The 13,790-nt window shown below is 55.9% G+C and overlaps 1 protein-coding gene across 1 annotated transcript in view; it reads left to right on the forward strand.

Annotated features, from left to right (window-relative positions):
* The window catches only part of PPP1R12B (protein phosphatase 1, regulatory subunit 12B), a 119,716-nt gene that overhangs the window by 24,023 nt on the left and 81,903 nt on the right, over positions 1-13,790 (forward strand). The window contains exon 13 of the mRNA XM_010831121.1: positions 2,399-2,578. Within this exon, the coding sequence (XP_010829423.1) occupies positions 2,399-2,578 (180 nt within the window). The remainder of the gene's footprint in view (positions 1-2,398; positions 2,579-13,790) is intronic.

Genomic DNA, 13,790 nt, shown 5'->3' on the forward strand with positions numbered 1-13,790 from the left:
GGGCTCGTGCCGAACAGCGTGACATCAGGACTTGGTTCACTCACACGTACAGTACACCCGGTAATGGGGACTGCGGTGTGATGAGTCTTCATTTTTCCCCTCAGTCAGGACGGTCCGAGACAGGGCTGGCGCGTGGCTCGAATCACAGTGGTTGGAGCGGCTTCCGTTTCCGGGGGCTGCCTCGTGGTCCCGAGCGTGGCTTCCGTTTCCGGGGTCGCCTCGTGGCCCACAGTAGCTGCTAGAGTCCTTGCCATCACGGCTGCATTCTAGGCCATTCGAGGGAGGACGAGGAGACAGGGCTGTGTGCCAAGAGGGAATGCCTCTGAACTGAGAATTTCCCCCGAAGCACTAGCTTTCTGCTTAAGCCTCGCTGGCTCCCTCCCGCAGCCGGGGAGACTTTGACGCGTGTGGATTCTTCACCGGGCTCGTGGCTGCCCTGAGCCATAGGGGCCTGGAGTGAGCGGCATGACTGTGGGTGTGTCCTGTTCGGTCCTGAGGAGCCCCCCAGCTTGTGAGCAGCGGCCTCACTTTACAGATGAGGAAACAGACCCAGAGTCCAGCCATCTAACCGTGGCCACGAGGCTGGAAAGAGCAGAGGCGGGCTGAGCCTGGGTCTGTGCATTTCGGGGCTCTTTTCTTTTTCACTTTTTTGTTTCTACTGAGTTTATCTTTTATTCTGGGCACTAAGTGTTCCACAGGTTTGTCTTATTTAATCTCACAAGACCTTGCACTTGTAGTCATCGTTATCCCTGTCTTAGAGGGCGAGAGATGGGAGAGGTTAAGCTTGGCCCCAGGTGGTTCCAGAGCCCTGGAGCTTTTCCTCTTCCGATCCCAGCAGCCTGTAAAATTATGCACTTCAAAATAGTAAAAATCATATTCTGTAATTTAACAAAATAAAATACTTGGCATTTCTCCAGCATAAGAAATTGCAGAGATCAAAGCATGTTTTAACTAAGCAGAGTTTCATGTGAGGTTTTGATGATTGTAAATTTTTTATACCTTTGTTTCTGGTTAATTTTATTAGTGCTTCCTGGAGACTTATACATTTTGGAAGTCTGAGAAATTATTTGTCTTCACTTTAATAAAAAAAAAAAAAATGTGAAATCTCATCTTTTTCCTGAGCTATTAACTGCTTCTGGAGAAGTGTCTTGTGTTTTTTAGATACCAGTTCAGAACTGTTCTATTTTTATCCTTGCATCTAGGTACCGTATTGGTAGTTTTATGATCTGATCATTCTTTCAAGCTTATTATAATGTGATTATTTGAAAATGAGCTTATAGCTACTTAAAGCATTTGTGGTAGTTGTAATTAGGTGAAAAAAACAGATTTTTAGCATTTATTTCTTCCATTGCTTCCCCATGTCTGTGAGTATCAATTTTGGGTCTCTGTTACCCCAGCAACAAGCTGTGACATCACAAACGATGGCTTTTTGGGTGCAGAGCCAATGGCTGCTCTCAAGTCTTTGTTAAGAAACAAAGATCTTGTTTTCATGTAAATGAGTGTAATTGCACAGCTTGCCAAAGGGAAGTCTGTCTCAGGGTTGCGCGTAGGATCCCGTTAGTTTCTGTTGGGTCACTCCTGTCTGCAGTTGTGAATGTGGACAGTCGGGCACTGGCTCCCTGGAGAGAGAGCGCTTGCTCCGCTAGGTGAGGTTGCAGAGTGCTCCCGAGTGGGTCTGGGCGATCTGGGAAGACGGTCGTCTGCCTGCTTGGTGTCGGCCGCGGCCCCTCGGGGCTCCCTACCTGGGGCTGCGGGCGGTGTAAGTGACCTCAGTGTCGTCTTTGTGTGTGTGTGTGTGTGTGTGTGTGTGTGTGTGTGTGTGTGTGTGTGTGTGTGTGTATTAGTGTAGAGACCAGGTGGTGCTTAGGAGGCATTCAGAGCACTTTCGTGTCTGTCACTACTTGTGCCATAGCTAATTAAATGACATTTTTTTGTATCTCAAAATTTTTTTTTCCCTTTTCCTGAAACATAACTCCTTAGGCAGAAGATGTCAGATTGAAAGCATAATCACTGTTGTAAGATTTAAGAGCTCAGAATTAAGAAAACAGACCAACCACAGACAAATTCTGAGCAAGAAGATTCTCTGGGCAAGCCCTCCTCAAGGCTCTGCCTCTGCCAGGGCGGTGGTGTGTGTGTGTCTGTGTGTGTGTGTCTGTGTGTGTGCGCGCGCGCTGACTGTTCCCTTTCTGCTATGTCCTCCTGACTTCAGGACCCCTCACAGGTCCCAGGGCGGTGGTGTGTGTGTGTCTGTGTGTGTGTTTGTCTGTGTGTGTGTGCGTGTGCGCTGACTGTTCCCTTTCTGCTATGTCCTCCTGACTTCAGGACCCCTCACAGGTCCCAGGGCAGTGGTGTCTGTGTGCTGACCGTTCCCTTTCTGCTGTGTCCTTCTTGATTTTAGGACCCCTTACAGGTCCCAGGCCGACTCCACGGCAGAGAGAGCCGACGGCGTCGCCTGCAGCAGCCCGCTCTGTGTGATCACGAACCGCCCCCCGCCCAGCACTGCCAGCGGGGTTCCAGCCACCACGCTGCTCTGCGCCCCTGGCCCTGAGCCCTCTGTGGAAGCCAGGCAGAGGAGGAGGTGTGTGGCCCCCGCCCTCTGTGGGCTCTGCTCTGCAGCAGGAGGTGGGAGGTGCAGGGTGGGCGGCGACAGTGAGCCCCCAGCTCAGAGGCTTCTTGGAGACAGAGCTTTCTGGTGCGGCTCGGGTTTGTACCCTGCCTCTTGGAGACTTTCGGTGGAGATTTTAACTACTTCTGGTTATTTAACGTACGTACTTCTTCTGTTACGGATACAGGCGTTTCTTCTGTCTCCTCATCTTACGGAAGAGAGGCCCCTCAGGCCCTGTCTCCCCTGGCGCTGCAGCGCCTGAGCACAGGGAAGGGTCTCAGTCCCGCTCTGTGCGGCCCGTGCCGACCTCTGGCAGCAAAGGAGAGCAGGGACGCAATAAAAGGCTCCGAGAAGCAGAGCTCGATGTGCAGTGGGGATTAATTTGAGAAGAATGTCAGAAAAGGCAGTGGACAGTGCGTGGCGAGTGGCGGGGGTCAGTGGCTGGCTGTTCTGTAGACTTGCTGGAGGGGTGGAGGGAGCAGCCGAGAGCTGACCTCAGAGACTTTAGGGAGGAGCTGAGAGAGCTGATTCCACACTTAGGGCGGAAAGCGAAGAAGAACTAGAGCCTCTGGTGAAAGTGAAGAGGAGAGTGAACAAGCGGCTGCAAACTCAGCATTCAGAAAACTGAGATCACGGCATCTGGTCCCATCACCTCATGGCAAATAGATGGGGAAACAATGAAAACAGTGGCAGACTTTATTTTTCTGGGCTCCAAGATCACTGCAGATGGTCACTGAAGCCTTGAAATTAAAAGATGCTTGCTCCTTGGAAGAAAAGTTACGACAAACCTAGACAGCATATTAAAAAGCAGAGACATTACTTTGCTAACAAAGGTGTCTCTAGTCAAAGCTATGGTTTTTCCAGTAGTCATGTATGATGTGAGAGCTGGACTATAGAGAAAGCTGAGCACCGAAGAATTGATGCTTTTGAACTGTGGTGTTGGAGAAGACTCTTGAGAGTCCCTTGGACTGCAAGGAGATCCAACCAGTCCATCCTAAAGGAAATCGGTTCTGAATATTCACTGGAAGGACTGATGCTGAAGCTGAAGCTCCAATACTTTGGCCACCTGATGCGAAGAACTGACTCATTGGAAAAGACCCTGATGCTGGGAAAGATTGAAGGCGGGAGGAGAAGGGGACCACAGAGTATGAGATGGTTGGATGGCATCACCGACTCGATGGACATGAGTGTGAGTAAGCTCTGGGAGTTGGTGAAGGACAGGGAAGCCTGGTGTGCTACAGTCTGTGGGGTCGCAAAGAGTCAGACGCTGCGACTGAGCAACTGAACTGAACTAAGCATCGGGCCTGAGAGACCTTGGAGTATCGACTGAAATGGACAGGCCGTTTTCTCCATTTGATGAAGTGGTGAAAAATAGAATGCATTCCATTTGGGAACTGAAGACTGAAGACATAATTACCCCTTTTTTAAGACCATAAAAAGAAGTGAAATGTTAGCAAAATTTAGATTCCAGTCTGACTCCATTTTATTCTGAATATCCAAAAAGAAGGAGTGTTGTGTTTGTGAGTGTGTGCACATGTGTCGCAGGTCAGAGCGTCTTTTCATCTACAGATACAGTGAGTTATATGCTCTAGATACGTGTTTATTGTAAAGATAGCTCAAAGGCATGTCTTTTGAGACGAAATGGAGGAAGATAGGTTGAAAAAGTGCTTTTCTTCTTCGTTTCCTTCCTTTCTTTTTTCATTATTTACATAAAACTTGAAGAGGTTCTATTTTTTGGGCTAACAGGTTGCAGAGCCAACAGTTGTCATCTTATGATGAGCCTCCAGCCAGGACAGGTTTAGTAAATCAGATCTTCAGTATTTGCTGTTTGTGCGTCTCGTAGCTCAGACGTGAATCAGATGCTGTTAGTTTCATCCAGAGACTGAATGCGAAAGTCATCTTTGATTTGCTGAAAAAAAACTCCCTTTGAAAACTGCTCCTGAGTGGAGACAAGTGAAATGGGTTAAATCCACCGTTGGGACCACGGGCCCTGAAGGACGCTGAGCCAGGGGCTGCAGGCTGCCCCGCTGCTGCTTGGGAGCCGCAGGGAGAGCAGGGGACACGGCGACGGTCTGCCGGGGCTTTATAAGCTCTGCGTGGCAGCCTGCTGCGGACTGTGGGCTTGCTTCAGGAGTCTCCTGCAATCCGCAGTATTTACTGAGTAACAGCTCTGCACCACGTGCTGTGTGGAATGCGGTGCGTTTCCTCAAGGAGCAGCACGCATAAAAGAATTAAGTCAAGGTGCCTTACAGAGGACTCCTGGGGGCTCAGAGAAAGTCAGGCCAGGAGTGCAAGGCCCGCCCTGTTGGGAGCTGCGGGGAGCGGGTGTGCACTCCAGGCAGTGCGCGAGGCGCTCCTTGCTCCAGAGGCCCTGGAGGAGACTGACATGGGGAGGGTGCTGGCCAGGGTGGTCCGGGCTGAGGCCCCAGGGCAGGCCGGGGCTGCGAGGGGCGGGCGGCCACAGCTGGGAGGAGTGCGGGCTTGCGCGCAGAGCCGTCATCAGCCTCAGGAAGAGTGTTCTGAACACCTTGCAGAGATACGCGTCACACAGCGTGTGAGTCGCCAGGCGCGATCACCTGTCCACGTTAAAGCCTTCCTCACCTCAAGAGGAACCCAGCTCCTCGCTCTGTGCCCCGGGTCCCCACTGTCCTCACTCCTCGCTCCTGCCCTCTGTCTCTCTGGAGCTCCCCACCTGGACCATCGCCCCGAAGTGCAGTCCGGGCATGGTCTTCTGTGACTGGCTTCTTTCCCCGGCCTGGTGTCTCCAAGGCTCTCTGTGCTGTGGTGTGCGTCAGGACTTTCTTCTTTGTGTGGGTGAACACTGTCCTGTTGGATGGCTATCCTGCATTTTGTTTGACATTCGTAAGTTGCTGGACATCTGGATTGGTCCTGCCTCTTGGCTATTATAAACATTCAGGTACAAGCTTCTGTGTGGGTATATGTTTTCATTTCTCTTGGGTGTATACCTCAGCGTAGAATTTCTTAGTTATCTGTCCATAGAAGATTTTAGCCAAAATAATAATAATAACTTGGTCTGAGTTACATTTTTTAAAACTCTGCCTTTTGAGCTCTGGTTGCAGCGTTGCGTGTGGAGTGGACAGGGAGGAATGACGGGGAGGGGGTGAGGCGACCTGTCGGGGCCTCTGCAGACAGGGGAGCGGGGCGCATGGAGGAGGGCGGTGGCCGTGGCGGGACAGGATGAGGAGCCCCCTCGGGGCAGCTCCAGCAGCGCAGTACGTGGGCCCGCAAGGACCCTGTTCCCCGGTCAGCGTAGCAGAGTGTGTCTGAGCGAGGAAGAAGGAAAGGAAGCTCCCAGGGGGCAGATGTGAGGAGGCCCCAAAAGCCAGAGTGGTCTGCGTGGCCTGGGGCAGCCTGAGGCCTGGGGGCTGGAGGCTTGGATCTGGTGCCCAGTGTGGACGCAGGACGCCAGTCTGTGGGCCTGAGTGTGTTTAGACCATTCACCAGGAGCCCATCTGGGCTGCCTGGGTCCCGGCCCCTGCTCCAGAAAAGAGAGGTCTAGGCAGGGATGGAAAACTCTCGATTTTAAAGAATACATACGTATATGTTATTTTCTTCTTCAGGTTCTTTTCCATTTTAGGTTATTACAAGATACTGAATGTAGTTCGCTGTGCTTACAGTAGTCTTTGTCGTCAGAAAAATCTTTGGGCTGTTTTTACTACGCATGCAGTTTGGAAATCCCAAGCCAAGACTCTAACGTAGGATCCAGCTGTGTACTCTGGAAGCCTGGGGGCCAGCATGGCACACACACGGTCGAAACTACCTCGAGAAGAAGCACGTGTGCAGCCCGGGGTCTGAGGCATTTCCGTGCCGCGGTCCCCTCCAGAGATGCCCTCGCAAGCAACGCTGCACGCGCTGCGGCAGGCAAGGGTGTGCACAGAGCGGGGTCCGGGCCTGCGAGCTCTGGCAGAAACTGCAGACTGTGCCTCGACCGTCACGTCAGCACAGTCCGCCCGCAGGGTTTTATTGGAGCCCCACTGGAGGACTGTGACCTGGAAGACCGTCTCAGGAGGCCCCGAGGACGGTTCTCCCGTCGGAGGTCCTGGCACAGCAGGGCCGTGAGGTTTGGGACCACAGGCCGTCTGTCCATCCATGACGTCTTACTGGCGGTTGGCACGACCCGGTCTGCTCATCCTCACGGCCCCATCCAGGAGGAGGGCTCTCTCTGAGGGGCTGTCTTGTCAGGGCTGCTGCTGCTGCCGCGTGTGGTTGAGCAGGCATTTCTGCCGACAGAGGTTTGGTCTGTGAAAGGCAGACACGCTGCACGGTAGAGGCGGAGGGGCCGGAGGACAGAGACGTAGTTTTACGCCTGAGTCATTCTTGTCTTGGCACGAAGTCTGAGTTTTACTCACAGTGATGGTAACTGGGAGCGAGCAGTTGTACCAAAGGCAGGTCTGTAGGCAGAGCAGTCAAGTGAGGGGTTGGGGGCGCTTCTTGGGACAGGAGGCTCTGCTGCATGCTCGTGTGTTCAATAGTGCTGTGTGAGCGTGCTGCAGCCTCGCAGTGAGACTGCCGTGTGCCCAGCGGAGGTGTCAGGAGGCGCAGTCCCAGCAGAGCTGGCCTGTGTATCCCTGGGGAGGCCAGCAGGCCACCCGGAAGCTGCAGATCTGAGGTCGGGCGTGTGGACGGGCCGACCGCACAGTGCGGGTCGGAGGCGCAGGGGAGCTGCCCACAGAGGTGCCGGGGTTGAGTTTTGAGGGGTCGGTTGTGGGCGGTGGGTGGTGATTTAGAGGGAACATGAGACACGCAAGGAACAGGTGACTGTGCCTGACGCTGGGGGGAGGTAAGGCCGTGCGGCGTTTGCCCAAGTGTCTTCTGTGAAGCAGGTCTAGATGAAGTAGTAGTGTTCTGTGGCTAAGTGAGCTTGTCAACTGCGGTTCAGATGGTGAACAGGCTTCCTCTCCAGCCTCAGGGCAGGGAGGGTGAGCATCTGCAGCCTTCCCCACTTTCCGTGTCTGCGGAATCCTTGTATTTTTCACAGGAACCCCAGTGGTATTCCGCTGGGATAATCTGGAGACTGTGGCTCCCAAGGGGCGGGCAGGAGCTGGTGGTGTCGTGTGTCTGTGCTGAGAAGCCTGAGCTGCTGCTCTCAAGGCTGTGGGCTAGAGTGTGTTCAGCTGGGGAACAACTCGAGCAAATAAAACATGCCATTTAAGCCTTTACAGAATCAAAGTCATTCAGTTTCTCCTTCAGACAAACACAGGCTGAAAGAGAAACAAATCACATGTTTTGCAAACAACCGAATTTTCCTTCTGAGAAAACATGCTGGGTGCTCACTCTTCGCCCTGACGCGCAGCGTCCTCTGAAGTCGGGTCCTTGCGGCGGGATTCCGGCTCCTGCTGGGAACTGGAGGCCTGTAGCCTGTGTTTACGGGTCCCGTCGGAGACGGACAGTGTCGGGACCGGTCACAGCGGGACCTGACTGGGGGAACGTCGTCTTGGGAAACATCGCCGTCTGCAGCGTCACTGCCGCCTGTGAAGTGGGGTGTGGGTCACCGTGCCCGGCGCACTGGCTCTCCCCTTCTGAGCTGCCTCCGTGGCTCGGTGGGTGCAGGAGCAGCCGCCCCCTGTGGGGCCCTGAGCTCAGCCTGCGAGCTGCAGACAGGGCCACTGGCGTCAGTGCAGGGGCTGGCCCAGGGCACGGCTGCGACACCACGTGGTGACCACACAGGAAAGGTTAGCACCGGGCTCTTCTCAGGGATGAGGGATAACTTATTTTTGCTCTATTTTCCAGAGTTGTAGAGTGATGGAGTGTTACTGTTGTAATGGTGGTGGAGGGCCGGCGAGCTCTGTGGACAGGTCTCTGTGAGGATGTGAGTCTTTGAAGAGGCCGCAGTCCTTGAGGAGCAGCCTTAATAGTTAAGTGGTTCCAGACACCGTATGCAGGAGTCTAGGTAATTTATGATTTTGTTGCATAAGCTCAGGTCAGGACCTCTGGAAATTTATTACCTTTGAGAAGGGCACAATCTTAGATTTACAAAGTTTCTTTTTTTTTTTTTTCCCTGAAAAGCACCCCTGTGCCCGGCACATTCTTGTTACCCGATGGAAAGGAAGGAGGTTACGGCCCCAAGTTGCAGGTGGAAATGCCGAGGCCCAAGAGCATCGAGGTGGGCGATGGGGGCCATGTCTCAAGCCTCTTTTCCTCCCCATTGAACTTCCTAACCATTTCTTATTTTGGATTTAAAATAAAAAAAAAGGTTCAGTCCCGGGGCCAGTCCATCTCCACGTGTGACGGGAGCACAGCCATGTCCACCTCATGGCCCTCCAGGCCTGCACCCCGTTCCGGGGCTGCTCCTGGGCCCGAAGGCCCCCGGGGCCATGGGACTGTGTAAGGTCACTGGACCGGAGGTGTGGTGGGGAGGGCACGTGGCCGGAGCAGCTGCAGCGAGACCCGCAGCCTCAGGTTTCCCTTAGCAACCCTCTAAACAGCCCTGCTAATATTAGAGCGCCGGCCTCTGGTCCTCTCCAGCTTCCCCCTCCCACAAGCCCCAGCCCTGAATTTTACGTTCTTTTTTTTTCTTGGCGCGCTTTTCTTTTCTTATAGAAATAACCAAAATGGTTTCTCTCTACATGAACTGAAATTATTTGTCTTTCCCCAGTAGCTCCCACACACTTGCTTTGCGTGGTGTGTTTACAGCCGAGTTGGGCACACCACATGGGTAGACCTTCCTGAATTCTTCGGGGTCTTAGGAAGCTGGGCAGTTACTCCGCTGAGTGAAGCTGTCAGCAGATTAATTTGGCCTCGTCTTTGGAATGTGAGAGATTTAAACCAAGTAATTAAACTCTGAGTCATGGTTTTTTAAAGCTGTTTGACTCATCTCTCAGGATCCATGCTGAAGACAAGGCAGTGGTCAGCTCGAGGAGAGGTACTCTGGAAAGGGGTTCCCAGCTCCTCCAGCCTCTGAGCTTTGTTCTGAAATGAGTGTTTCCTTTGCCTACGAGGCTGGGTAGCTGTCGGTCCATGCCTGTCTCTGGCCGCACTGCGGGTTGCTGGGTTGCTTGTGTGGTGAGTTACCACGTTGACTTACCGGCGGTTAAAGACTACACTTGCCTGACCTGTTTCTTCCATGTCAGGAGGTCGTTTGTGCCATTTGGTCACCAAGCACACGCCTTGCCATGCAGCGTCGAGTATCACTGGTTTGGGGGCGCCTTTCGTGTGTCCCGTGCTCTGACAGCCACCCCGTCGTTGCCGCCGTGGCCCCGGCACCTGCCCGAGTGTGGTTGCGGGTGCTGGGGCGCCTCCGCCCGGCCACGTGCCCCACAGGCACAGGGTGTCGGGGTCTGCAGGCACCTGCCAGTGACTGTGGAGGGATGTCTACAGCCGGTGGGGAGCATGCGTGGCAGCCCCGCCTGTCCCCCTCAGGGTGAAGTGGAGGGTCCTGCCGTCACCGCCGGCTCACATCCAATACTGCAGGGCATGAGTCAGCCGGGGGAGACGCAGCTGGTCTGGGTTTAAGAGCGCCAAGTGGGAAGGAACTGCTAGCGTGTGTAGGGTTTCCTTTGGGGCTGATCCCAGTGTTTTAAAATTGACTATGGTGCTGATCGCGTAACTTTTAATATACAGAAGCCGTTGAGGGGAGCACTTGAGTGGGGGTGTGGCGCATCCTGGCTCCGGGGAGCTGTCTGCACATAGCACGGTGGTGTCCAGCCCCCTCAGCAGCTCCGGGAAAGCAGGCCCGGGCAGTGCCTGCAGTGAGGCTGAGGGGCCGGGGAGGGAAAGGCTGCTTTCTGTTGCTGAATGCAGCCCCTGAGACACGCACTCATCGGGCCCAGAGGCAGTGGCGCTTGTCACATGGCTGCTCAGCTCCCCACGTAGCAGTTCAGGAGTGGGGCTCCCCGAGCACCCCCTCCCCGCGGGACGTCCATGTCCCGGGGGCCCGGGGCCGCTGCCCCTGCTCCCAGCCCCGCAGCGCCAGCGCCGGCCGTATCAGCCCTGAGGGCACAGCTAATCTCCTCCTGATAGGGGGTTCTTTTTTCAGAGCTGTGAGTGCTTGTGCCCGGTGGGAGGGACCAGAATGTTGGGCCCTCACTCAAGCCGCCCCCACCCCGTACCAGGTGATTTTCCCATGTTAGGAAAATGGTCGCTTGCAACGACCTCACGAAACGACCTCTAGTGCTTACTAGGGGAGGGCTGCAGAGGGGCGGCCACCTGTCCGTTGAGAAGCAGGCTCTGGCAACGCCGCTGCCAGGCCCAGGCGTGTGGCGTGTGTCCGGGTGCCCGACCTCCCCCCTCTGTGACTTGACCTGGCAGCAGAGTCCCTGCCGCCCCTGGGTTTACAGAAATGGGAGGCGCGGGAAGCGGATCTTGCTGCTTTGGGTTTGCGGCTAGCTGGCGTGCCAGCCCGGGCCCCCGCGAGCGCGGGGCCTGAGTGCGGAAGCGGCGGGTGAGTCTGCCGGAGACCCTGACGGCCGGAGCCTTTTGCGCTGTCCGCCCTCCCCTCCGGTTCTTCGGGAGGCGGGTGGGTGTGCACGCTGCTCGGGTGCCATGGTTGGGGCTGGAAGTGGTGAGGCCAGGATGCGGTGTGGGTCAGAACCCGTGTGGACCCTCGCTGGTATTTCCTCCGTCGCAGGGAGTGTAAACACACACACTGACTCAGGGTCTGCTCGTGGAGGTCAGGCAGGCAGAGGGCAGATAGGAGTTTGGGGAAGAGGAAACGTGCCTGTCCTCCTGAGATAAGATTCGGTGACGTCACACTCAAGGGGGCCGGCAGTGCTCAGACGCTGGTTGTGTGGTTGTGTTGCTTCATCTTACACGTTACATAGTATGAATTTTAAGTGAATAAAACACGTCAGATATTTACCTCAGTTAGAGAAGCTGGTGTGGGTGTGTGAAGGTATAGGGCACCACTTGAGTTGGCCTTTGAACAGGAAATCATAAAGCAAAGAGACTGATGCGTTGAGCTCGGGGTAGAAGCTCTTCGCCTGCGACAAACCTGACAATCAGATTGAATCTTAATGGCAGTGAATGTTTTTCCCGTGTGTGTGAGTCGTCCCCTCATGGTCTTGGGTGCGCAGAGGACCAGATTCCAGACAGAATTCAGAAGGTACCGGGTCAGGCCGTGCAGGAGACTCTGCTGCTGCTGGGTCGTCGGTTCGGCCCGTGGAGTCACTGCTCGTGGGACCTTCTGGACTCGGCCTCCCGGAGCCGGACCCTCCCTCCCTGCTCCTCCCGCCCCCCTGCCCCGCGTGTCTCTGGCAGTTGCCCCACTTTATGTTGCAGGTAGCAAGCCCAGACGTCCCCGAGTGTGTCTGACATCCATGCTGACCCTTTGTTCTGGGACGGCCGCTGTCCCCTTGTCTGCTGAACCACGTTCTGTTGTTACTGGGAGAGCTCCTGGTATCAACCCCGCTGCGGCTCTGTTCCCCCAGGCCCGGCCGAGCTCAGGGTCCTCTCCCCGTGTGCCTCTGTGGCCCTGTGCTCAAGCTGGTCCGGCTGACGCTGCCGCCGCCACGGGAGCTCCGGGCGCTGGTCCTGCCGCGATCTCCGCACAGCACGCAGGTGTCGGGTGGGGGCGGCAGCGTGCTGCTGTGCAGTGACCCCCGTGTCCAGCGGGGGGCAGCAGAGGCACGCGTGGTGACCGTGGGGACTCGGGAAGGCGGCCTCCCGAGACCCTGCTGCTCTGTTTGGGTCGTTCCTTCCCGGGGGTGTCCGGGCTGGTGGACACTCCTCCTGGTGAGAGCGGCAGGCACAGGGGAGGGCTCCCGGGCCCTGCACCTTGAGGTTGCCTTTTAACTTAGCTCCGGTCTGCCTGAAGTCCAGAGGTGGCTGTCCCGCCGGCCACACGCTCACTGCTGTGCCGGGAGCCGTGGGTTTAAAACGAGAGCCCTGTCTGCCTTGTGCCCCGAGACCGGGGATGCCAGGTGCCCACCTCGGAGGCCATGAGGGAGCAGACTGTCGGGGGCGGGGGGTGTATTAGGCGCTCGGAGAAGAAGGCGGGTTGTGTAGGGTGGGCGGTCCTACACATGACCTACCTAGAGAGGGCCATGAAGTGAGGGGGACCCGAGGTGCCTAAAGACAAGAAAGGCCTGGACAGGTGAGGGGATTGATATTTGTGAACACTTAGTATACGCCAGTACCTCCAGATGCATTCAGCCTTCATAACTGTGAGATGAATAGTATTTTTTCTTGGTACATATAAGAAAGTTAAGGTGGACTATGGTCCTGCCCACAGTCACAGAGCCAGTAAGTGGCAAAGCCAGGGCTCAAAGCCAGGCCTCTGGGACGTCACCGCCCCTTGCTCTGACCCCACGGGGCAGCGTCCAAGGCACCAGTCTCCACTGGGCCCTGGGCACCGTAAGCTGGCAGTGTGGGCGCAGGCCTAGGCACTCCAGACGTTCTGATTTTGAAGGACATGAATATGTGTCCTGGGAGAACCCACTCCTGAGAACAAAGACTGAAAGCTCTCTGTCCCGTCTGAGGCCGAAGGGCGTGCAGGGCTCCTGGAAGCCGCCTGCTGCGTCCTAGGCGGGTGCACGGTGCCCTCGGGGGTGCGCCAGAGCCTGGGGGGCACCTCTTTCTGTGTTAACAAGAGCTGAAGAGCTGGGGTTGGCTGGCGGAGTTACCTGGGCGAGCCGCTGTTTCTGGCTCTTCTTGACGCTTTTCCTCGGGCTCTTTGCTCACCCTGGGCAGTAAAGTGGCCTGGCTTTTACTTTGTTTCCTCTGAAGAAATCCTAGTCTTCTAACCTTAAAACGGGGGAAATAGAATGTGACTCACGACTCCTGTGTGCTTTTGCTGACCTGTAATAAATTGTAGTGACAGCTCGGGGGCCCTGGGGGAACTCGGCTCCTCCCTGAAGAAGCACTTGGAGAAGGGGCGCCCCGAGCACGCTGGGGACGGCAGGGCTGCCCCCTCGTGTCCCTGGACCAAGGGGCCTGCCCAGGGGCGCGTTGTCACCTTCTGGCCTGGAGCCCGCGTGCCGGCCGCCCGTCACCCACTCTCCCTGTCGCTCTCGAGGCAAGGCTGATGCACCCTGTCCCCCGCCTCCGAGACCTGCTGACCAGGGCCTCTCCCCCGCCGCGTCCCCACCAACCCCACGCCTCCGCTGCCGACTCTGCCCGTGGTTGCGGGGCCGCTGCTTCCGGAGCCTGTGTCTTCCGTCCCCTCAGTCCCTACCCTCTCTCTCCTCTGGCTCCTGCAGCCCTCCCACCCCTGCAGGGCGCTCCTCTT

The sequence above is a fragment of the Bison bison genome, unplaced genomic scaffold (genome assembly GCF_000754665.1).
Source record: "Bison bison bison isolate TAMUID 2011002044 unplaced genomic scaffold, Bison_UMD1.0 scf7180017864524, whole genome shotgun sequence".
NCBI classification, from domain to species: Eukaryota; Metazoa; Chordata; class Mammalia; order Artiodactyla; family Bovidae; genus Bison; species Bison bison.